This window comes from Siphateles boraxobius, unplaced genomic scaffold (assembly GCF_051911475.1).
Source record: "Siphateles boraxobius isolate OS27281-9 unplaced genomic scaffold, OSU_SipBor_1 6, whole genome shotgun sequence".
Classification (NCBI taxonomy): domain Eukaryota; kingdom Metazoa; phylum Chordata; class Actinopteri; order Cypriniformes; family Leuciscidae; genus Siphateles; species Siphateles boraxobius.
The window spans coordinates 2993667-3016578 of NW_027509186.1; the positions used below are offsets into that span (position 1 = coordinate 2993667).

General features: G+C 44.1%; 1 protein-coding gene and 5 non-coding genes across 6 annotated transcripts in view; all 6 read right to left on the bottom strand.

The window, feature by feature from the left end:
- Positions 1 to 7680: 7680 nt before the first annotated feature.
- trnav-aac (transfer RNA valine (anticodon AAC)) lies at positions 7681 to 7753 on the bottom strand. Its single transcript has one exon. It is a non-coding gene; the product is annotated as a tRNA-Val (tRNA).
- A 3856-nt stretch (positions 7754 to 11609) lies between these two features.
- trnav-cac (transfer RNA valine (anticodon CAC)) lies at positions 11610 to 11682 on the bottom strand. Its single transcript has one exon. It is a non-coding gene; the product is annotated as a tRNA-Val (tRNA).
- Positions 11683 to 11805: 123 nt separating this feature from the next.
- trnav-aac (transfer RNA valine (anticodon AAC)) lies at positions 11806 to 11878 on the bottom strand. The gene has a single exon. It is a non-coding gene; the product is annotated as a tRNA-Val (tRNA).
- A 1452-nt stretch (positions 11879 to 13330) lies between these two features.
- On the bottom strand, positions 13331 to 13403 carry trnav-cac (transfer RNA valine (anticodon CAC)). Its single transcript has one exon. It is a non-coding gene; the product is annotated as a tRNA-Val (tRNA).
- A 734-nt stretch (positions 13404 to 14137) lies between these two features.
- trnav-cac (transfer RNA valine (anticodon CAC)) lies at positions 14138 to 14210 on the bottom strand. The gene has a single exon. It is a non-coding gene; the product is annotated as a tRNA-Val (tRNA).
- A 6648-nt stretch (positions 14211 to 20858) lies between these two features.
- LOC143715756 (FGGY carbohydrate kinase domain-containing protein-like) overlaps positions 20859 to 22912 on the bottom strand; it is a 47106-nt gene continuing 45052 nt past the window's right edge. Inside the window, exons 14-16 of the mRNA XM_077207487.1 lie at positions 21633 to 22577; positions 21350 to 21538; positions 20859 to 21241 (exon numbers count right to left, since the gene is read on the bottom strand). Of these exons, the coding sequence (XP_077063602.1) occupies positions 20865 to 21241; positions 21350 to 21538; positions 21633 to 22577 (1511 nt within the window). The 3' untranslated portion in view covers positions 20859 to 20864. The remainder of the gene's footprint in view (positions 21242 to 21349; positions 21539 to 21632; positions 22578 to 22912) is intronic.

The window sequence follows — 22912 nt, forward strand, 5'->3', positions numbered from 1 at the left end:
CATCATAATCTCTCACTATGCTTAAAATATATGTTAACAGTGCAGTAAGATGTAATGTGCAGTAGTATGGAGGACCAAACCTGCAATTAAAAATGAATGAATGAATAAATAAATGAATAAATAGATAGATAAATAAATGTGATAATAGGAAAATAAATAAAGGAATAAACGACTTGATAAAATAAATATGATTCATTTTAATCAAATGTATTTTTGTATATTTTTCCCCTAATTTATATTTTTTTGCTTTTATATTTTAATGTATTTGTATTATTTTTAATTGTATTTATTTATTATTTTATTTATTTGTTTGTTCCATTTATTCTTATATTTATTTATGCATTCATTTATTTGTATATTTATTTATTCCAATATGTATTTATTTTCAGATTTATTTATTTTAATCTTTATTTATTTTTATTTTTATTTCTTTAGTTTTATATCTATTCTTACATTTTTTTGATGTGCATGATAATTAGATTGGTTGGTTTTGCTTACCAAATATAAATATTAATTAGCAAATAAATAAAAGCAGAAAATAAATTAAGGGAAATAATACAAAAATTAGTTTGATAAAGAATAAATCATATTTATTTTATCAAGTCGTTTATTCCTTTATTAATTTTCCTATTATCAAATTTATCTTTTTATTTGTTTACATGTTTATTTATTCATTTAATTTCTGCGGGTTTGGTCCTCCTATAGGCAAGGCAAGGCAAGTTTATTTATATAGCACATTTCATACACAATGGTAATTCAAAGTGCTTTACATAGAAGAAATTAAAATAATCAAAAGAAATCAGAATAATTAAAACAGTTTAGAATAAAAGATAAAATACAGAAATCAGAATAATTAAAACATAAAATAAAATACAGTGCAAACAGTCGGACGAACAGTGGCACAGTGCTCATTCAGTAAATGCACAGTTAAACAGATGTGTTTTGAGTCTGGATTTGAATGTGACTACTGTAGGAGCACATCTGATCTCTTCTGGAAGCTGGTTCCAGCTGCGGCTGGCATAGTAGCTAAAAGTAGCTATAATGTAATTAATAATGCTACTATAATGTAGTAGCTATAATGTAATTAATATCAGACACACACATATATTACATTTAAATTACAAACAAATATATATATGTGTACAATTTAATGGTATAATTTAACATGTTTAATTAGTTAACTTGTTAACTTTTTATATATACATATAAACATTTTTAAAGCAATTTAAATAATGAATATTAAATAATGCAAATTTAATAAACAGTACGTGCTCTAAGGCTGCATTTATTCAGTTAAGAAACAGTAATATTATGGAATATTATAGCATTGTAAAATAACTCTTTTATATATACCACTGATGCTTTAGTATTAACTGTCTTATTTCATTTTGTTACTGTAAGTATTTAAATGCTTATGCTGAGACACTAATGAATACATTCTGATTTCAGAACAGCATCATGAAGAAAACAGTGTTCTTCCCAGGGAAAGTCAAAGTGTCTTTCAGGAAAGGCCCGTCGGGCCATTTACGCCGGGACGCATCAGAAGAGGCAAAAAGAATTAAAGACAACCCTTCACTGCAGGACAAGTCAACACCTCAAAGAGAAGATCTGGTCAAGTTGAACGCCCGTTCTGTTGTGTTACATAGAGGAGGGGATGTCTCTGACAAGCAAGAGGTGTTGGGAGAATGCATTCTTCAGTTCGGCAAGTACAAGGGCAAGTCTTTCAAGTGGTTATTAGAGAATGATGTCAGCTATGCTTTGTACCTGTCCGATAAGGTTGAGGAAGAAGAACAGGCTGGGCAGTTCAACCCAGAGGGTCCATGCAAGGATAGCCTCATTTCCTTTCTTGAGTATTCAAGAAGCTTCAAGGAAATTGAAGATTTTAAACAGTATCTGTCTCAAAGGCCAGACGCAGTGCCAGTTTTGACAGAGGATGACAATACTGTTGGATTTGGATCCAGAGCACAAGACACTTGGAGGAAGATTTGGGATACCAGGGCAGACGGATATGCTTTCTTTATAATGAGGCAGAAGTGTGTGCCAGGCAGCAAAATGTACAATTTGCAGCAGTATCTTTTAAAACAGCAGCAAAAACAGATGACCAAAAACACTCCTCCGATGCCCTCACCATCAGCTTCCGCTGCAAGACCACCTGTTCCTTCCATTACTGACTCTGATCAGCCTGGTGAGTTAATAAAATTCATGCAAGTTTGCTTATATTGATTCTTAAAGCCTGCCTAGCTACTGATGCATTTGTCATATTTTATAGTAATGGAGGAGGATGAAGAACTGGAGAGGATGATGCTGAGTATTTCTCCAACAAAATATCTCACACAGCTGAGTAAGTAAATCAAGTATTGTGTCATGTGTGTTATATATACCCATGTCAAATTCTTATAAAATTGGTATAAAATTGTACATACTGGAGAGAAACCATTCAAATTATAATGCCTAATTTTTAGGATCATCTGCAGCCACAGGATCCACAGTCTTATCTACAACAGGTTACTTTACACATCAGTTTTGGAGGCTTATTCGGTTACATACAGACTTATCTTACATTTCTGTTTTTTAATTATCTTATTTGTTGTTTTGGCAGTGTTCTTGCCTGTTCTAAAAAACATGTTCTTTTGTTCTAACTACTGTCAAGGTTTGAATATACCAGTGGTGAGGGTGAGTGCACTTCATGAATTGTATGCATGCTATTTAAACTGTTTTTATTTGTTGTGAAAAAGTGGACTGTTTACTTACAGACATTTGAACATTATCAGAATGTGCATTACTAGAATAAATAACAAAATACATAGAATAAAATAATAAATAACGATTAGTCATTTAATGTAGTCAAGACAATCAAATACATATCATGTACATTCAGTGTTTTAATATGTTTTTAATTTCCTCCCTGTGCTTTTCCTTGCAGCTCTGCCGCAACCTCCATCAACATCAGCTCCTGTGTGTAGGCCTTCTTCACAGGGTGAAGGCTTTATACCACCTCAAGCAGCACAATCAGCACCTCCACCTGCACCAATGCCGTCTGCACTGACTGAAACCCCTGTTCCCAGCTACTTGAACAAAAAAAGTAAAGACAGTTAAACACACGAGCATTAAATGTGTTATACACGCATATATATATATGCATTTATTTCCTTTGCTTTGTGTTCCGTGCAGTTCTGACACAGCTTTCACCACTATCACATGCAGTCTCTAGTTCTCCCAATCCACCAGCTCCTGTGTGTAGACGTTCTTCACAGACTGATGGCTCTGTACCACCTCCTGCAGCACAATCAGCACCTACAGCTCCTGCATCAATGACGTCTGCACAGACGGAAGCACCTGTTACTAGCTACTTGCAAGATATTAGCCACTGGAACTGCTCTCTTCATCAAAGAATTTGGATGAAAACAGAGATGGAGTCCATGGGGCTCTGGCCAGGATCACACCCAGTAAGACACCTAATGAATATGGTCTCCTTGTGGCGCTATCCACCTCAGCCTGAGCTTATAGAGACAAACATGGGCCTTCCGTCACCAAAGTACTTCCAGCTCCATCCCTTTTTCATTTGGAAACCTGAGCACAGTATAAATGAAAGGCTTAGAAACAACTACATCCTGCCCTGTCTCTACAGCTGTCCAAATCCTCATGTTGTGTCCTCAGGTGTGGGAAGACCCCGAGTGATCCTTGGCACTAGTGGGCAATATTACATCCTTGCTTCACGTCTGTGCTGTAAGGCATGTAAAAAATACTGGTTCGCTGATAAACCTCAGTGGGTGGACATGCTACCACAGCGATTCAGAAACATCTTGCCAACCTTCCTCACCCATAAGAAGGCAATCTGTAAAACTGTGATGGATGAACTGAGGCGCTCTGGAAAATCCCCTAATGACATGGCCAACCAGCTGTCTGAGGTGCTTCGCCTTAAGTTTGAAAGAGCCCACCTGGCATACCTTCTCATTGTGCAGAACGTCAGGGATGCTGAAGCAGGGCTGTATGGCCAGGAAACCATCACAGGAGCATTGAGGAAGGATGACACACCTGCTTCGTTTGGGGGTTACGAAGATACTGATGGGTGGCATGGGGTGTCTGTGTCTGCACATTATCTGGTGGAGTGCCTGCTTCAGGAATATCACCGGCAAGAGGCAGCTCTCACTCAGCTCCTTCAAGGAACTTTTGGACAGGTGTTCAGATCAGATCACACACGCAAAGATGCTAAAAAAGTGACCCTCTCATCTGGCACAATGTCATCCTACGCTGTGATGAACGAGAACTGGATGATCCTGTCCTGGGTGATGCTGCAGTCTGAGAGTGAGCAATCCTTGACGTCAATGTACTGTGGGATGGCCAATCGCTACAGTGCTGCTGGCATATAGGGGTGGTGATGTCGCAGTGGATAATACACATGCCTTTGGTGTGAGAGACCGGGGTTCGAATCCACTGCGAGACACCAATGTGTCCCTGAGCAAGACACTTAACCCCTAGTTGCTCCAGAGGCGTGCGAAATATAGCAATTGTAAGTCGCTTTGGATAAAAGCGTCAGATAAATCTTGTTCTATAACCAAGATGGCGCCGCAGATGGCTGCCTCGGTGTGGAGCTTTCCATACCCAAGGCCAAGTACCAGTGGGTGGACAGGTAAGAATAATCACATCTCATCACATATCACATCAAGATGTGTAAGCAAAGGTAATGAATACATTAAAATGTATTTCCCTTTTATGTACTTAGGGACTGCTGTGCTGCTTTCAGAGTGATGGACCCAGGACAGTATGAGCACCAGCAGTGGGAAGCTTGGAGGACCACTGAAGCTACTGTGGCAGAGGTTACATCAGGAAACCTCAAGAATGTAAATGCCGCTTGCCAGAAGTACAATGAGGACATGGTGGTTAAACTAGACTTGTTTAACTGTATGCGGCGATTCACCAGGGAATGTGTTTCGGAGCACCATCCTCTGTATAGCTCGTTCTGCCAGTTCCTCTCTTCTGCCTTCTCTGTAGTAGATCAGAGTGACCTGGAGAAACTGAGGAACGCATACAAGTTCTGTGGAACTGAGCCTGCTAATCCCACAAAGCAGCACATCAGAGCGCACTGCAGGACAAAAGTGCCACATCCTAGAGAGCTGGTCCAAAGAGTGGAAGAAGTACTTCACCATTTCCATCTTGCAAAGGATCCCAACAACATCTTCCTTTTTAAACCCTCAATGCTAAAATTGTGGTGGATTCAGCGTATCCACATCCTTAGAGGCTGCCTGAGTGACCCTGAGGTGGAGGAAGGAATCCTCTACAGACATGGTGGAACGCTACAACTGAATCATGTCAAGGGTGAAGGAGCTATTATGGCCATCTGGATCCCTGTCAGAGGCACTTCACAGCAAGAGGGGTTTCATTTCCACCAGGCTTAGTGGGTAACGGATAATCGCGTCTCTCCTGAGCTGTTCCAGGCGCAGGGTATGACTGGTGTCGCACGCTGGAATTATCAGCGGCTGGTGGACCTGAAGCAGCCTGGGCTTGTCTTACCTGGAGTGTTTGACCCTGTTTTGATGTTGGAGTTAAACAGGGCATCTATAAGAGTGACTGGGCAACCCAAATATCCAGCCTTCCACATCTCCAGCTGGGACACAATAGAGAGGTTTGGCCTACAATATGTGGAGCCAGGCTGTCGACCTGTGCCTCTTGACTTTGACAAACACAAAAGCAGGAAGACAGACCTAGGGATGCAAGAAGCGTCTTCATCTGGCACTCAGTTCTCATTTCCATCTCAGGTAAGCCTTTAAAGTTCTTTGATAACAGACTTTTTATTAAAAAACAAGTACTTTATAATTCTCGCTCGCATATTACACTAATTTTGCTGAATTTCAGAAATGCTTAGAGGATTCCTCTTCTGCTGAGACCGCTCTTGCTGCTGAACCAGAGGCCACCCCCCAGACTTTCATTTTTCAATGTTTTTCTACTCCGAGTGCTGTGACAGTGAAGGAAAAAACATCTGAGGAGTTTCTTTTAGATGCAGGTAATTATATTATTCTGTTATACTGTTTCTGCTCGGTTTGGAACCAAGGACCTTTCGCGTGTTAGGCGAATGTGGTGACCACTACACTACAGAAACCTATTGTTGAGACGGTTGTGCTTTTTAGAAGATGGCTCCCTCCCATAATCTGCCCTGCAAGCAGTGTGACAGTCTGTAAATTTCACAAACAACAGAACAGAGGTCATTCGGCACACACCTAGTGTCATTGGGCATGGCAGTCTGCCTACAGCTCCTTGGTACGATGGCCTTCACCTGTCTTAAAAGTAAGGGTTTTGTAGCGAATTGCAGCATTTATATTTAACATGCCTCCACTTGTTTCCACCCAATTTTGAACTGAGGACCTTTTGCATGTAAAGCGAACGTGATAACCACTACACTACGGAAACTTGGTTTGGATCTCATTCCCACCTCTTCTAGCGAAGCGACTTTTCGCGTGTGAGGCGAACGTGATAACCACTACACTACAAACACGTCTTCAGGTTGCAGACATAAATCTTTAGGTGCACGCTTATTAAAAAGCATATAAAGGAAATGAGCGGTGCACCCACTTAGCGTGGCAAACGGTTTAAATTTTCTGTCAGAATCCAACCACTGTTTCGAACCAAGGACCTTTCGCGTGTTAGGCGAACGTGATGACCACTACACTACAGAAACCTATTGATGGTTTATGTGCTTTTTAGAAAATGCCTCCTTCCCATAATCTGCTCTGCAAGCAGTGTGACAGTTTATAAATTCCACAAACAACAGAACAGAGGTTATTCGGCATGGCAATCTCCCTACAGCTCCTTGGTACGATGGCCTCCACCTGTCTCAAAAGTAAGGGTTTTGTAGCGAATTGCAGCATTTATATTTAACATGCCTCCACTTGTTTCCACCCAGTTTTGAACTGAGGACCTGTCGCGTGTAAAGCGAACGTGATATCATGGCATGTGCTTTTTAGAAGATGGCTCCTTCCCATAATCTGCTCTGCAAGCAGTGTGACAGTCTGTGAATTCCACAAACAACAGAACAGATGTCATTCGGCATGGCAGTCTGCCTACAGCTCCTTGGTACGATGGCCTTCACCTGTCTCAAAAGCATGGGTTTTGTAGCGAATTGGAGCAGTAAATTTAAAATGCCTCCACTTGTTTTCCGCCCAGTTTTGAACTGAGGACCTTTCGCGTGTAAAGCAAACGTCATAACCACTACATTATGGAAACTTGATTTGGACGTCAGTCCCACCGCTTCTAGGGTACGCTTGTTCAAAAGCGACTGAAACTATAGACTGCCCAGTGTTTTTAACATGGCAAAAAGCTGCTAATTTTGTTGGCAGACTGAACATCTTATATTACTGTACAGGAAACCTCAATGGTCATTTGTTTTATTTTTGTCCTTTTCTAAGAGATTAAACCACAAACATCCCTGCAAGTGTACTGACCTGCTCAACAGAAAATCGCATACGAAATTTTTGCAAAAACCACCCACAGTTTCCGCCCAGTTTCGAATTGGGGACCTTTCGCGTGTGAGGCGAACGTGATAACCACTACACTACTGAAACACGTCTTCAGGTTGCAGACATAAATCTTTAGGTGCACGCTTATTAAAAAGCATATAAAGGAAATGATCGCTGCACCCACCTAGCGTGGCAAACAGTTTTTCATTTTCTGTCAGAATCCAACCACTGTTTCTGCTCGGTTTCGAACCGAGGACCTTTCTCGTGTTAGGCGAACGTGATGACCACTACACTACAGAAACCTATTGATGAGGCACATGTGCTTTTCAGAAGATGGCTCCTCCCCATTTGGTGGTTCTAGATCGGTTCCAAATATGTGTTTCAGCAAAACGGTTCGAAGGAAACGCCCGATCGGCCCGAAACTGACGTATGCGTCCCGTCACGGGCCCCTGGGACGGGTTCTAGAGTTCCGCGTCCCTCTGACATTTTTTCGCGCTAATTGGCCACCAACAGCCCCATGGAATAAGTTGCACGTGGGACGTCAAATAAACAGGGGCCAAAAGGGGTCGAAAGGTCGCAGCGGCCCCAAATTCGGCACGGCGGTAGTCCGGGGGCCCCCGGTTCTAGATCACGGGTTTGGTGGTTCTAGATCGGTTCTAAGTATGTGTTTCAGCAAAACGGTTAGAAGGAAACGCCCGATCGGCCCGAAACTGACGTATGCGTCCCGTCACGGGCCCCTGGGACGGTTTCTAGAGTTCCGCGTCCCTCTGACCTTTTTTCGCGCTATTTGGCCACCAACAGCCCCATGGAATAAGTTGCACGTGGGACGTCAAAAAAACAGGGGCCAAAAGGGGTCGAAAGGTCGCAGCGGCCCCAAACTCGACGCGGTGGGTGTTCGGGGGCCCCCGGTTCTAGATCCCGGGTTTGGTGGTTCTAGATCGGTTCCGAGTGTGTTTTCAGTTTAACCCTTCAAGAGGGAATTCCAGTCTATGAGCTGACTATGAGTGCAAGTGGCCTTTGAAGAGAAACTTGAACAAATGTGGAAAAAAAATTAGCCCTGAGTTCTAGAGACTCGTCCTCCTGATATGTCGTTCGGGGGCCCGAGGGGGCACGGCACGCAGTGTTTGGGGCCCGTGGGACCTCCGGGGGCCGAACAGGGGCAGCTGACACGTGTGACTTTTCCCATTCATTTTCACAGGTGTTTGGTGGACGTGTGAAAGAAAGATCAGATCGGCTCGAAACTGACGTATGCGTCCGGTCACGGGACCCTGGGACGGGTTCTAGAGTTCCGCGTCCCTCTGACCTTTTTTCGCGCTAATTGGCCACCAACAGCCCCATGGAATAAGTTGCACGTGGGACGTCAAATAAACAGGGGCCAAAAGGGGTTGAAAGGTAGCAGCGGCCCAAAATTCGGCACGGCGGTAGTCCGGGGGCCCCCGGTTCTAGATCACGGGTTTGGTGGTTCTAGATCGGTTCTATGTATGTGTTTCAGCAAAACGGTTCGAAGGAAACGCCCGATCGGCCCGAAACTGACATATGCGTCCCTTCACGGGCCCCGGGGACGGGTTCTAGAGTTCCGTGCCCAAAGCTGCTCGTTTGGCCGAAAAAAGCCCCCCTTGACCTGGAAGCGCCTGTGAAGTTTAAACTGAATAAGTTGCACGTGGGAGGGCGGAAATACAGGGGTCGAAAGGTCGCACCGCCTCCAAATTCGCCGCCCTGGTAGTCGAGGGGCCCCCGGTTCTAGATCGCGGATCGCAGGGTTCTAGATCGGTTCCATGTGTATCATTTTTTTGTGCAAAAATCTCCTCACTTTTGGTCCTACTGAGCATATGTCTTTCTGTGTGTGCAAGAGGGCTGCCATTAATTGGACCATGTGCTCGGTGAAGGGTGGACAGAAAGGTCCGATCGGCCCGAAACTGACGTATGCGTCTCGTCACGGGCCCCTGGGACGGGTTCTAGAGTTCTGCGTCCCTCTGAACTTTTTTCACGCTAATTGGCCACCAACAGCCCCATGGAATAAGTTGCACGTGGGACGTCAAAAAAACAGGGGCCAAAAGGGGTCGAAAGGTCGCAGCGGCCCCAAATTCGGCACGGCGGTGGTCCGGGGGCCCCCGGTTCTAGATCACGGGTTTGGTGGTTCTAGATCGGTTCCAAGTATGTGTTTCAGCCAAACGCTTTGAAGGAAACGCCCGATCGGCCCGAAACCGACAAGCGGGTCTCGTCACGGGCCCCGGGGACGGGTTCTAGAGTTCCGCGTCCCTCTGACCTTTTTTCGCGCTAATTGGCCACCAACAGCCCCATTGAATAAGTTGCACGTGGGACGTCAAATAAACAGTCGCCCTAATGGGTCAAAAGGTCGCAGGACCTCGAGATTGGTCAAGGACGACCACCACGGGCCCCCGAAACGGGCCCCAGAGTATCGTGGCTCTAGATGCTTCCTGAGCCTAGTAGGCCGTCTAATCCTAACTGCTGAATTAACCCTTGCAGACACATGCTCCCATAGAGATCAATGGGAGACAGAGAGGTGCATAAAAAATAGCTAAAAATAAACTTGGCATGTCTCGACCTAGCCCGCTCTGTCTGTCGCAGAGGGCCACGTGACGCAACTTAGTGTAGAGTTTGGGGCCCCCCGGGGGCCGCGCGGGAGCCACTGACACGTGCAACTTATCCCATTCATTTTCATAGGTGCTTGGTGACATCCCCACGCAACGGTCCCAATAGCCCCGAATGGCTCCGATTTGAAATCTGTGGCCCCTCAGGGTCCCCTCAGACGGTCCGCAAAGACTGGGGTCCGTAGTACCCCGTTAAGTGCGTTACAGTCAAAAACAGCATCCCATCTGTAACCTATTTGACGGGTGCCCTAAATGCTGTCCGTGGACAGTCCATTTTTTAGGCTAATTATGCATAATTATTAGCTTTAATGTACATCAGTGTGTTGTATTGTGTCCCCTGTGTGGTGTATAGTAGGTTTCACCTCATAAAACCACTGTAATTATGAAATATGACCTGTTAATGCATTGACCACGGACAGCCTATTTGGACCCCGTCAAATAAGTTGCAGGTGGGACTTCACCACATGTGATGAAATCGCCTAATCATTACGGGGATTCACCCGCTGAAAATGTCTAAGTTAAAAACAGCATCCCACCTGTAGCTTATTCGACAGGGTCCAAATAGGCTGTTCATGGACAGTCCATATTTAGGCTAATTATGCATAATTAATAGCTTTAATGTACATCAGTGTGCTGTAGTGTGTCCCCAGTGTGGTTTACAGTAGGTTTGACCACATAAAACCATTGTAATTATGAGATATGACCTATTAATGCATTGACCACGGACAGCCTATTTGGACCCCGTCAAATAAGTTACAGATGGGCCCTTACTTTGCCCACCTGTAACTTATTTGACAGGGTCCAAATAGGCTGTCTGTGGACAGTCCATTTTTAGGCTACAGTGGGCCCTTAATTTGCCCACCTGTAACTTATTTGACAGGGTCCAAATAGGCTGTTCGTGGACAGTCCATTTTTAGGCTAATTATGCATAATTGATAGCTTTGATGTACATCAGTGTGTTGTATTGTGGCCCCTGTCTAGTGTACATTAGTTTTTACCTAATAAAACCATTGTAATTATGGTTTTAATTACAATGGTTTTTATGGTTTTAATTACAATGGCCGACGGCGCCGGGAACCGACCTTAGTTGGAGGTCCACTAACCTCCAACCACGGACTACCTTTTAAGCTGTCCGCGGACCCCTTCCCTAACCCGGTGGCCTAAAGGGCGTAATGGTTTTGTAGCGAATTGCATCATTTATATTTAACATGCCTCCACTTGTTTCCACCCAGTTTTGAACTGAGGACCTGTCGCGTGTAAAGCGAACGTGATAACCACTACACTACGGAAACTTGATTTGGACGCCAGTCCCACCTCTTCTAGGGTACGCTTGTTCAAAAGCGACTGAAACTATAGACTGCCCAGTGTTTTAAACATGGCAAAAAGCTGCTAATTTTGTTGGTAGACCAAACATTTTTTATTACTGTACAGGAAACCTCAACGGTCATTTGTTTTATTTTTGACAGAAAATGTGCCTGCATCCCTGCAAGTGTACTGACCTGCTCAACAGAAAATCGCGTATGAAATTTTTGCAAAAACCACCCACAGTTTCCGCCCAGTTTTGAACTGGGGACCTTTCGCGTGTGAGGCGAACGTGATAACCACTACACTACGGAAACACGTCTTCAAGTTGCAGATATAAATCTTTAGGTGCACGCTTATTAAAAAGCATATAAAGGAAATGATCGCTGCACCCACCTAGAGTGGCAAACAGTTTAAATTTTCTGTCAGAATTCAACCACTGTTTCTGCTCGGTTTCGAACCGAGGACCTTTCGCGTGTTAGGCGAACGTGATGAACACTACACTACAGAAACCTACTGATGGAGAATGTGCTTTTTAGATAAAACCATTGTAATTATGAAATATGACCTATTAATGCATTGACCACGGACAGCCTATTCGGACCCCGTCAAAAAAGTTACAGGTGGGCCCTTACTTTGCCCACTTGTAACTTATTTGACAGAGTCCCTGTAAGCTGTCCATGGACATGCCATTTTAAGTCTAATAATGCATAGTTCTTCTGATGGGACACATAGGCCATTGGTGGCCACACAGGCGGTCATTGGGATGAATAGGCCGTTCGTGGTCACATAGGTGCACAGTGGGATGAATAGGCTGTTCGTGGTCACACAGGCGGTTAGGGGGATGAATAGGCTGTCCGTGGTCACGGGGCGGGGCCACGGGCCGTCACTTAGATTGGCCGTGGACAGACGGGCCGTTCGTGGATACATAGGCTGTCGGTGGGACGAATAGGCTGTCCGTTGTCACTGGGCGGTCGGTGGGATGAATAGGCCGTTCGTGGTCACATAGGTGGTCGGTGGGATGAATAGGCTGTTCGTGGTCACACAGGCGGTTAGGGGGACGAATAGGCTGTTCGTGTCAGTGGGCGGGGCCAGGGGCCGTCACCCGGGTTGGCCGTGGGTGAAAAGGCCGTTCGTGGTCACACAGGCGGTCAGTGGGACGAATAGGCTGTTCGTGTCAGTGGGCATGGCCAGGGGGCTGTTCGCAGGTCACAGGTGGGACGGACGGGCGCTCCGTGGTCGGTAGGTACGGTCAGGGAATTTCGCGAAAGGGCGTTCAGGGCGATGCGCATGCGCTCCGTGGACGCCCGCATGCGCTCCGTGGACGCCCGCCCGCAACCTTTTCGGCGCGCGTCGAATCGACTGAGGGCGGTCGGCGAGTCACCCCCTGTGGCCGACGGCCGTATCGCGAGCGAGGGGGCCAGATTTCGTCGGGCTCCCGCGGGGCCCCCCCCGGCGGCCCGGCGCCGTCGGCCGGTTCCCGAAAAATCACCTAGGGGGCGTCGCGCAGGGGTCCACTAACCTCCTACCACGGACTACCTTTTAAGCTGTCCGCGGACCCCTTCCCTAACCTGGTGGCCTAAAGGGCGTAAGGGTTTTGTAGCGAATTGCATCATTTATATTTAACATGCCTCCACTTGTTTCCACCCAGTTTTGAACTGAGGACCTGTCGCGTGTAAAGCGAACGTGATAACCACTACACTACGGAAACTTGATTTGGACGCCAGTCCCACCTCTTCTAGGGTACGCTTGCTCAAAAGCGACTGAAACTATAGACTGCCCAGTGTTTTAAACATGGCAAAAAGCTGCTAATTTTGTTGGTAGACCAAACATTTTTTATTACTGTACAGGAAACCTCAACGGTCATTTGTTTTATTTTTGACAGAAAATGTGCCTGCATCCCTGCAAGTGTACTGACCTGCTCAACAGAAAATCGCATATGAAATTTTTGCAAAAACCACCCACAGTTTCCGCCCAGTTTTGAACTGGGGACCTTTCGCGTGTGAGGCGAACGTGATAACCACTACACTACGGAAACACGTCTTCAAGTTGCAGATATAAATCTTTAGGTGCACGCTTATTAAAAAGCATATAAAGGAAATGATTGGTGCACCCACCTAGAGTGGCAAACAGTTTAAATTTTCTGTCAGAATCCAACCACTGTTTCTGCTCGGTTTCGAACCGAGGACTTTTCGCGTGTTAGGCGAACGTGATGAACACTACACTACAGAAACCTACTGATGGAAAATGTGCTTTTTAGAAGATCCCTCCTTCCCATAATCTGCTCTGCAAGCAGTGTGACAGTTTGTAAATTCCACAAACAACAGAACAGAGGTTATTCGGCATGGCAATCTGCCTACAGCTCCTTGGTACGATGGCCTTCACCTGTCTCAAAAGTAAGGGTTTTGTAGCGAATTGCAGCATTTATATTTAACATGCCTCCACTTGTTTCCACCCAGTTTTGAACTGAGGACCTGTCGCGTGTAAAGCGAACGTGATAACCACTACACTACGGAAACTTGATTTGGACGTCAGTCCCACCTCTTCTAGGATACGCTTGTTCAAAAGCGACTGAAACTATAGACTGCCCAGTGTTTTAAACATGGCAAAAAGCTGCTAATTTTGTTGGCAGACCAAACATTTTTTATTACTGTACAGGAAACCTCAACGGTCATTTGTTTTATTTTGACAGAAAATGTGCCTGCATCCCTGCAAGTGTACTGACCTGCTCAACAGAAAATCGCATATGAAATTTTTGCAAAAACCACCCACAGTTTCCACCCAGTTTCGAACTGGGGACCTTTCGCATGTGAGGCGAATGTGATAACCACTACACCACGGAAACACGTCTTCAGGTGGCAGACATAAATCTTTAGGTGCACGCTTATAAAAAAGCACATAAAGGAAATGATCGCTGCACCCACCTAGAGTGGCAAACAGTTTACATTTTCTGTCGGAATCCAACCACTGTATCTGCTCGGTTTCGAACCGAGGACCTTTCACGTGTTAGGCAAACGTGATGACCACTACACTACAGAAACCTATTGATGAGGCGCATGTGCTTTTTAGAAGATGGCTCTGTTCCCATAATCTGCTCTGCAAGCAGTGTGACAGGTTGTAAATTCCACAAACAACAGAACAGAGGTCATTCGGCATGGCAGTCTGCCTACAGCTCCTTGGTACGATGATAAAAAATCTGATAAAAAATCACAAAGCCCATAATAAGAGCAACAAAAGAGATGAGAAACGGGGAAAAGAACAAGAGGTATTACATTTATTTAAAGAAAAGGGAGCACAATTGATAAAAGAACTTAGAAAGAGAGTAGGGAAAAAAGAAAGCATAATAGAGACCCCAACCCCATATGCACCATCCTATGACTTGACTGGTAAACAGCGCCCACTAGTGACTGGAACAGTGGCTATAAAAGGCAAAGTGAATTTTGAAAATGAGAAGGAAGAAGAAATAAAGGTGAATCAGGACTGTAGAGGAGCAGACATGAGTGACCCTCTAATTTTATCAAGATGGGATGCTGTGAGCCGTGAGGGGAGTCAGGGAAGTGCCTTAGACCTCAAACACCTGATTGACGCTCATGGAAGCCCTGCATTGTCTAACCCGTATTTCCATGCAAGTCAAGCTTTGCAGGAACTCAGAGGAAAGACGGGGAAGAAGGTGGAGGTTGACAGACAACGAGCCAGACTTGACCGGGAAGAAATAGAACGAGATATACGGATAACTAAAGAACAGATCGACCAAGAAGTTGAAGCCATGCGAAGACTCCTAAGAGACTCCATAGAAAGGGACCAACAGAGACTTCGGGAACATCAAAGACGAAGATCTAATTCAGCCAGCCCACACAGGGAATACAAGCACGTGTCTGGAACCCTCCTTTTAGAAGAAGCACCCCCAAGCGAACCACACTGGAGGAGAGGAGACAATTTGAGAGAGATACCAGCACGCAAACTGAGTCCATATAAAGATGAAGAGGAACAACTGGAAGAAGATCCCTTACAATGCCCCATCCTGATCAAAGGACATCAAGGACAGTACGTGCCATGGGCAGGACAAGATCTGGAGGGACTGATAGCCCGCCTCCCTGACCTACATGAAGGGGCTGGCAAATGGATCAGACTGCTGGAAGAAGAGACAATGGGAAAGATACTAGCCATTGGAGATGTCAAGGCCCTGCTGGCAAAGAGCGTTGGAGGTGCAAAGACTAATGAAATCCTTAAAGCCTCTGGACTTGGAGCTGCAGTCAATTCGACCAGGATGGATGCCACACCATTGGACAGGCATAGAGCTGCACTATGGCGGGCTCTTCGAGAACATTATCAAACTCAGATGTATCCGAAGATGCTGAAAGGGGAACCAATAGGAGATGAGGAAAATCCAGTCACCTATGTTCAAAGACAGTCAAGAAAGTGGAAGCAAGAGCTGGAGAGATACCCTGAACGGGATCCAGTAATAACAGCACTGTTCAGATCCTCCATAATTGACGCCATGCCTCCCTCTGTAAAAGCCAAGCTGGAGGATGTGGTCGGGTTGGCCTCAAAGACATCAAAGGAGTTCAGTGACCATGTGGCTCACGCAGTGGAACAGTACAGGAAGAATAAACTAAAGCTGAAGAATCAAGAAAGAGATTTTCAAAGAAAATTGACTCAGCTACAACTGGATGAACTGATTAACAAGAAGAAGAAAGTACAGGCTGCAGTAAAGGAAGTTGAAGATCAGTCTGCAGTGATGGCTGCTGTGAACATACCAAGTCAAGCGCCACAAGTCATACAGCAAGCTCCAGTCAACATGGGTCAGAATGTGCCAGTCAACGTGGGAAAACCCATAACAACCGAATGCACCTATCGTGATCTATCTTCCTGAACAACAAGACAACAGAAACAGAGCAATGTCAGCACCAGGAAGGGGAAGAGGAAGAGGAAGAGGAAGGACATACAGCAACCAACAGAGGAACATGGATAAACCTGGACACACCAAGAGAAATTGCCCAGTGAACCCATGGCCACAAGATGAGATGCAAGGCCAGATGCAACAACCTTGGCAGCAGAGATCCTTGAATCAGCAACACCAAGTATCAGGGCCAGTCAACCCATGGCGTGGCCCAGACCAAGGTTACTAGGGGTGCCCAGAGAATCCTACGGGGAGGAGTCAGCTGCCAATGCTGACCAATAACCTATGCTGCGGGTTAAAATAGAGGACAAGATAATACCCATTATGCTTGACACAGGGGCAACATTCACATGGTTGAGCCAAAATTATGCCTCTCACCTACCCAGGTCTGGAAAATACGTCAACACAGTGGGATTTTCGGGACTGACACAGCTAATTCCAATGACAGCCCCTGTCAGCATAAAAGTCAAAGACTCTGAAATAAAGATTCCAATACTAGTGTCTGACCAAACGCCAGTCAACTTGTTGGGTAGGGATGCTATATGCAAATTGAACTTACAGATATGGTGCTCTCCTGAAGGGATATATATATAAAAAATACAGGTATAAAACAGATGTTGGTAATGGGTGGAGCTGAGCAACAAGAACAATAGACAACAATATTTTGGATAGGGAATATAGATTGGGTAGTAGGGGACACACTTGAAAAATGGGGAAGATACAGTATATAAAAGAGCAACTTCAGAAACCAGTTTCCCCAGAAACCGAATTCCATTGTACAATGAGATATGATCCCCTTAGAGATCCAAAAATGGAAAAAGAGTGGTTAGGAGGAACTAAAGGACAGACTGTGTGTCTGACTTCAAATTACATAATTGTAGGACCAGAGGGAGCAGCGTTACAAATTGAACACTGTGAATTCACTAATACTTGGTTTAGAGTAGATGATTCAGTACCACATGTTACATTATTTATAAATGAGGGGAGTCAAGCACAAGATCTAGGCCCAATGATGTTAAAGGTAGAAGGAAAGCTTTGGTAAGCCACTGATAACCCTTTCATTTTTCAAACAAAATATATGACATATCTCAAAATCATCTGCACAACCAAAATGGTAGGGATTCCAAAATTGATAGTTGAGACAGTAGAGAAAAGCGAACTGAAGTCTAGAATGGACGAACTTATCTCAGAGATGGCGATTTACCACAACAAATCCAGCTAATTTTGTCCCGCTGGAGGGGGAAGGAACACCTAGTGAGTGTGTTTCTGTCTCTCTAGCTTTTACTCGTCTGAGACCAGATTTGGAATCAACACCAATTGTTGATCCAGACGTAGATTATTTTGTGGATGGCTCATGTTTTAGAGACCACTTAGGTAACCATGCTGGCTTTGCTGTTGTACAAAAAGATGGAGACAATTTTACCCCTGTGATAAGTCAACATTGTGAGCAACCTTGCTCAGCACAATTGGCTAAACTAAAAGCACTTACTGAAGCTTGCATATTGGCTAAAAACAAAGCAGCCAACATTTATACTGATTCTGCATATTTTACCCCTGTGATAAGTCAACATTGTGAGCAACCTTGCTCAGCACAATTGGCTAAACTAAAAGCACTAACTGAAGCTTGCATATTGGCTAAAAACAAAGCAGCCAACATTTATTCTGATTCTGCATATGCCCACGGCGTATGTCACTTATTTGGTGCGATGTGGAAGCAAAGAGGATTTAAAAAGAGTGATGGAACCCCAATTCAACATGGAGACCAAATTACTAAATTGATTACAGCTATGATGTTTCCTACAAAATTGGCCATAATTAAAGAAAGAAAATGACTTTGTCATCAAAGGCAACATTGCAGCTGATATGCATGGAAAACAAGCCTCTGGATGCCAATTAGCTGTAATGGCACCCTAAGTCCTGATCCAGCCTCTCCCCACAGTAGAAAGTATTGCCCAAATGCAGTCCAGAGCAACACCACCTGAAATATATTTATGGCAGCAAAGGGGGGCGACAAGAGATGCAAACAACATATGGAGATCACATGAAGGCCACATGATAGCCCCCACCCCATTGTAAGAGTAAAAAGATACATGTTGGTTATCATAGACAGGTTACAGCCAAGAGGGATACCACATGAGTTTAAAGCTAGAGACAAGGCAGCAGCAGGACTTGAATCAATATTTGTATGGATAACGCCAAATACGAATATGGAATGGATTAATTACATATATTACAATCAGCATATATTATAATACAGATCAAGCACTTGTTGCCTTAGGTCACCAACTTAAATACACTAGCAGAATGACATGGCAAAACATACAAGCCCTGAACTGGTTACTGGCAGAAAAAGGATGTCTAAGTATGTCTCATGTTTGGATCTGATTGTTGTACCTTCATCCCAAATAACACAGTCCCAGATGGATCATTTACTAAGGCTGTGAAGAAGTTGAAGGCCCTAAGACAAGAGGTTTCTGCGAATACGGAGAGAGACAGAAATTTGGGATACTGGTTTGATTCCATATTTGGATCATGGAAAGAATGGCTTATTGAAGTGAAAGTGAAAGTTGACACGTGATGGCCAAGTATGGTAAACCATACTTGGAATTTTACCCCTGCATTTAACCCATCCAAGTAAGTGCACACACATTAGGAGCAGAGTAGTGAGTAGTGAACACACACACACTGCAAACGTGAATACACACACCCGGAGCAGCAGGCAGCCTTGAGTGGCACCCGGGGTGCGATTGGGGGTTAGGTGCCTTGCTCAAGGACACCTCAGTCATATTCCTGCCGGTACTGGAATCGAACCAGCAACCTTTGGGGCAGTCCAACTCTGTTACCATTAGGCCATGACTGCCCCTTATTAAGGTGGGAATAATAATAGCAGTGACTATTGGTGTTTTCTTTTTGCTGTTCTGCTGTGTTGTGCCTTTTCTCAGATCCATGCTGGCTAGTGCAGCTGCAAAACAAATGATCAATGTGTCAGTGAAACCATCAGGCATTGACATTGGATGCACCAACTCAGGAGTATATCCAATTGGCCCAGGCTTGGACGAACTGGATGACTTCCTTTGAGAGGTTGGATGAAGAAGCAAGGAATAAGGGTACCTTATTACTTTTGATTTTGATAATATTTTTACTCTGTTTTTGACAAGATAGGGAGATAGCCCCACTGTGTATTTTGATTCGGGGATAAAACTAGTTAGAACAATTAGAGCATGGGTAGAGTAGGAAGTTAGTTAGAGTGTTACTATTTACACTTTAAATATATTCCTGTAACAAGTCAAGAAATTTAGAACTTACATGCATTAGACCATTGGAACATGTATATAGTTATAAGTGCAAAAGAGGAATTATTTGCAAGCGCGGTCATCGTCTGTTGAAGAAACACGAGCTGACTCAACTGGTGGTTTAAAAACCCGCTGTCTGCTCTAACACCAGAAAGCGCCCCTGGCTGGACTGGGGCACCTCTGGCAACGATGGAGCAACCCAGATAGCACTCCAGGCCACCGGAAGCGCCTGCTCAGTTCCTCTGGCAACGTGGGACAGCTGCTGGAATTCAAGTTCATACACTGTGATTGTGTTATTGAATGTTTGATAACCTGAAGTAATGCATGCCCTTAAACTGATGATGTGATAGGAAGGTGAGATATTTTACTCCACTCTAGCCAATTGGGGGTGGAGATGTTTGGTCTTACTATTCCTCCAGGGTGTACCCTTATGATGAAGGTTTATTGATAAAGTTGGATGGTCTAGATCGGCCATTTTTGATAGGTAATAAAGAAAGAGATCTATTCATGAGGACACACCCTGGGTAAGAACGGTTTGAAGGTGGGACTAGAGAGAGTCCCAAAGGGGGGATGTGTTGGGGAATTTCATTTGTCTCATACATGGGTCTGAATATAAAATGCTGTAATGCTGGAGAAAACCAGGCCTAATGATATGAGATGAACAGAAAACTAGGCCTGAGGGGAGGAGATGAACAGAAAACTAGGCCAAAAGGCAGTTTATAGGTAAGGACAGGAGAAGAAACTGGGTGAAAGGGCATGGAAAAGTACCTGAAAATCATGTATAAAGCCATTTTTAAAAGATACGCATGCGCAAAGAAGGTTGCCTCAATTAAAAAATAAAATAACGATGCAGGTGTTTTTAATCATGGTGACAGGTCAAGGAGGAGCAAGTAGAAAAAGATAACTGTATGAGTGCTAATTGGACACTTAACGATAAGAAAAAGGTATAAGACCTGAGCACTGGGCCCTTGTGAAGTCAGATGAGTGGCCGTCATCTAGTGATGGGCAGATCGAGGCTTCGTGAAGCAATGAAACAGTCGAAGCAAATGTGCCATTTTGTTTCGAGGCTTCGAATCAATCCGAAACCCGTCTCCACGGTGACACCTAGTGGTCACTTGCAGGTGTTGATCTGAAACAACCTTTACAAAGAGCTAATAAAAAAATGTGTTGGTTTTTTTTTTTTATTATTGTATTTTTGTAATATATGAAGCTTGTAACCTGTAGTCTCTTCACATTGCATAATGTGATTTTGGTCATGAAAAATGAATATTAATAAAAATAAATCAAGCCACAATGTCTCCCTTTCTTATAGATTTTTATTCAAAAATATTAATTTCTCTGCTGTTGAAGGACTCAGCCTACTTCTTTTTTTACAGATAATTTCTCCAGCCTTTGAAAAAATTCTCTCACAAGGGACACTTGTTGCTGGCATACAAAGATATTTTTTAGCTAGGACATTCAAATGAGGAAAGATTACTGCTCTCTCTTTCCAGTAAGGTAGAGGATCATGAGTTCTGGGCAAAAACGCATCGCTGAGGTATTTTTTCACTTCCACTGTGGCATCAGCTGTAGGATTGTGTATCATCTGGGTCTCACGGATACGATTGTCAAAATGTTCCCATAAACTGTCTTGTGTTTCAACTGGTGTTGATGATGATGGGCCTGATGTTGACATTTGTGGTTCTGAATTAAAAGAAAACGGCAATTAGTAACAAATCATAAACTGACAACACATATGAAGTATAAATTTCATGAATCACATTACATAAGATAACATAGACTGAAACTCACCAGGAGTTGTGTTTGAACGCATCAGTGAAGCACACTCCAGTGTGATGTGCTTTTCAGCATCCAGGGCTTTGGCAGGATTTCCAAAAGCCACATTTTTAAACCTTGGGTCCAGCAGTGTAGCCAGTGCCAAGGCTCTAAAAGCCTCGTACCCTCCACATCTGGAGTGCAGACCTTCTTGTAGATGTGAGCCTATGAGCCAACACAAGAGAAAACCATATTAATTAAAATAATGACAACAATATGAGAGTTATGGCCAATTACACGTATGGTCATAGTGTCCTACCTAATTGTACAGTTGATTCCTGCGTTGCATTTCCTTTTTTCTGTGCAAGCTTGTGCTGCAACATCCTGTACAATGGTATGAGCTTTGAAGCAGACACTCTCTGTTCCTCTGACATCTCTGTTGTTGCTAGTTTGAATGGTTGAAGAAGTGTCAATGACTGTTGAATAATGTCATACTCAAGACTTGTCAGGGGAGCAGTATCACTGTTTAAATTGGCAAGTGCAGCACCCACTGGCTCACGTTGCTCATACAAGCGTTGTAGCATGTCGAATGTGTTGTTCCATCTCGTTTCAACCTCCTGTATCATTTTCAGACTTGGTCTGCCCATCAAGCTCTGCATCTCCACAAGCTTGTCCTTTGCTTTGCAGCTGGATCTGAACAACCCCACTATCTTTCTGGCTTTCTGGCGAATTTCATTGATGACTGGGGTTTGATCCAGGGCCTTTTTCACTATCAAATTCAAATTATGAGCAAAACATGGGACATGGCGAAGGTTGAGTAGCTGGGCACTTAGGATCATGTTGGATGCATTGTCAGTCACCATGCAGTGAACTTTGGAGGTTATTCCCCACTCAGCCATTAGCAAGGCTTTAGCCTCCATGAGATGCTGGGCTGTGTGGGTTTGGTAAAACCTCCTTACACCCAGTAAAACAGTTGCCATTGTTGCCTCTGGTGTTATGTAATGGCATGTTACACCAAGATATCCATCCATATTAATGGAAGACCACATGTCAGCCGTAAGGCTAACAAATTCCCCCTTTTGTAGGTCCTCCATTGTCTTCTCCTTGGTTGTGTTGTACCTTTCGCTGACCATTGTTTTAAGCACCTTCCGGGATGGGAGGACATTCACAAAGGCCCTGAAACCCTCATCCTCCACGATGGTGAAGGGCTGCAGATCCTTCACCACCATGTTCAGAAGAGCCTCATCCAATTCCCTCTGTCTGCCTTTTAAAAGAGAAGATAAAACATACTTTCAGACAAATATATTGGAAAAATAGTAGCCTACCGTGAAAGTAGTCTACTGGTTCATTTGGAAACCTTCCTAAACAAAGTTATGTTATGAATATTAATGCTCAGTGTGCAGAGAAAGATAAAGTGCATTATAGAAATACAACAATTACAAAAAAACAAAATGATTTCTTGGCTGTAGATTGGGTACTCATATGTAGACATATAAAATGTTTATTCACAAAGTATAATATTATATTGACAACATTTGTTTTTAAAGTGATTGGCAGTTGTGATTGGGATGTTAGGCATGTCTTAGTCCATGGCCTTTC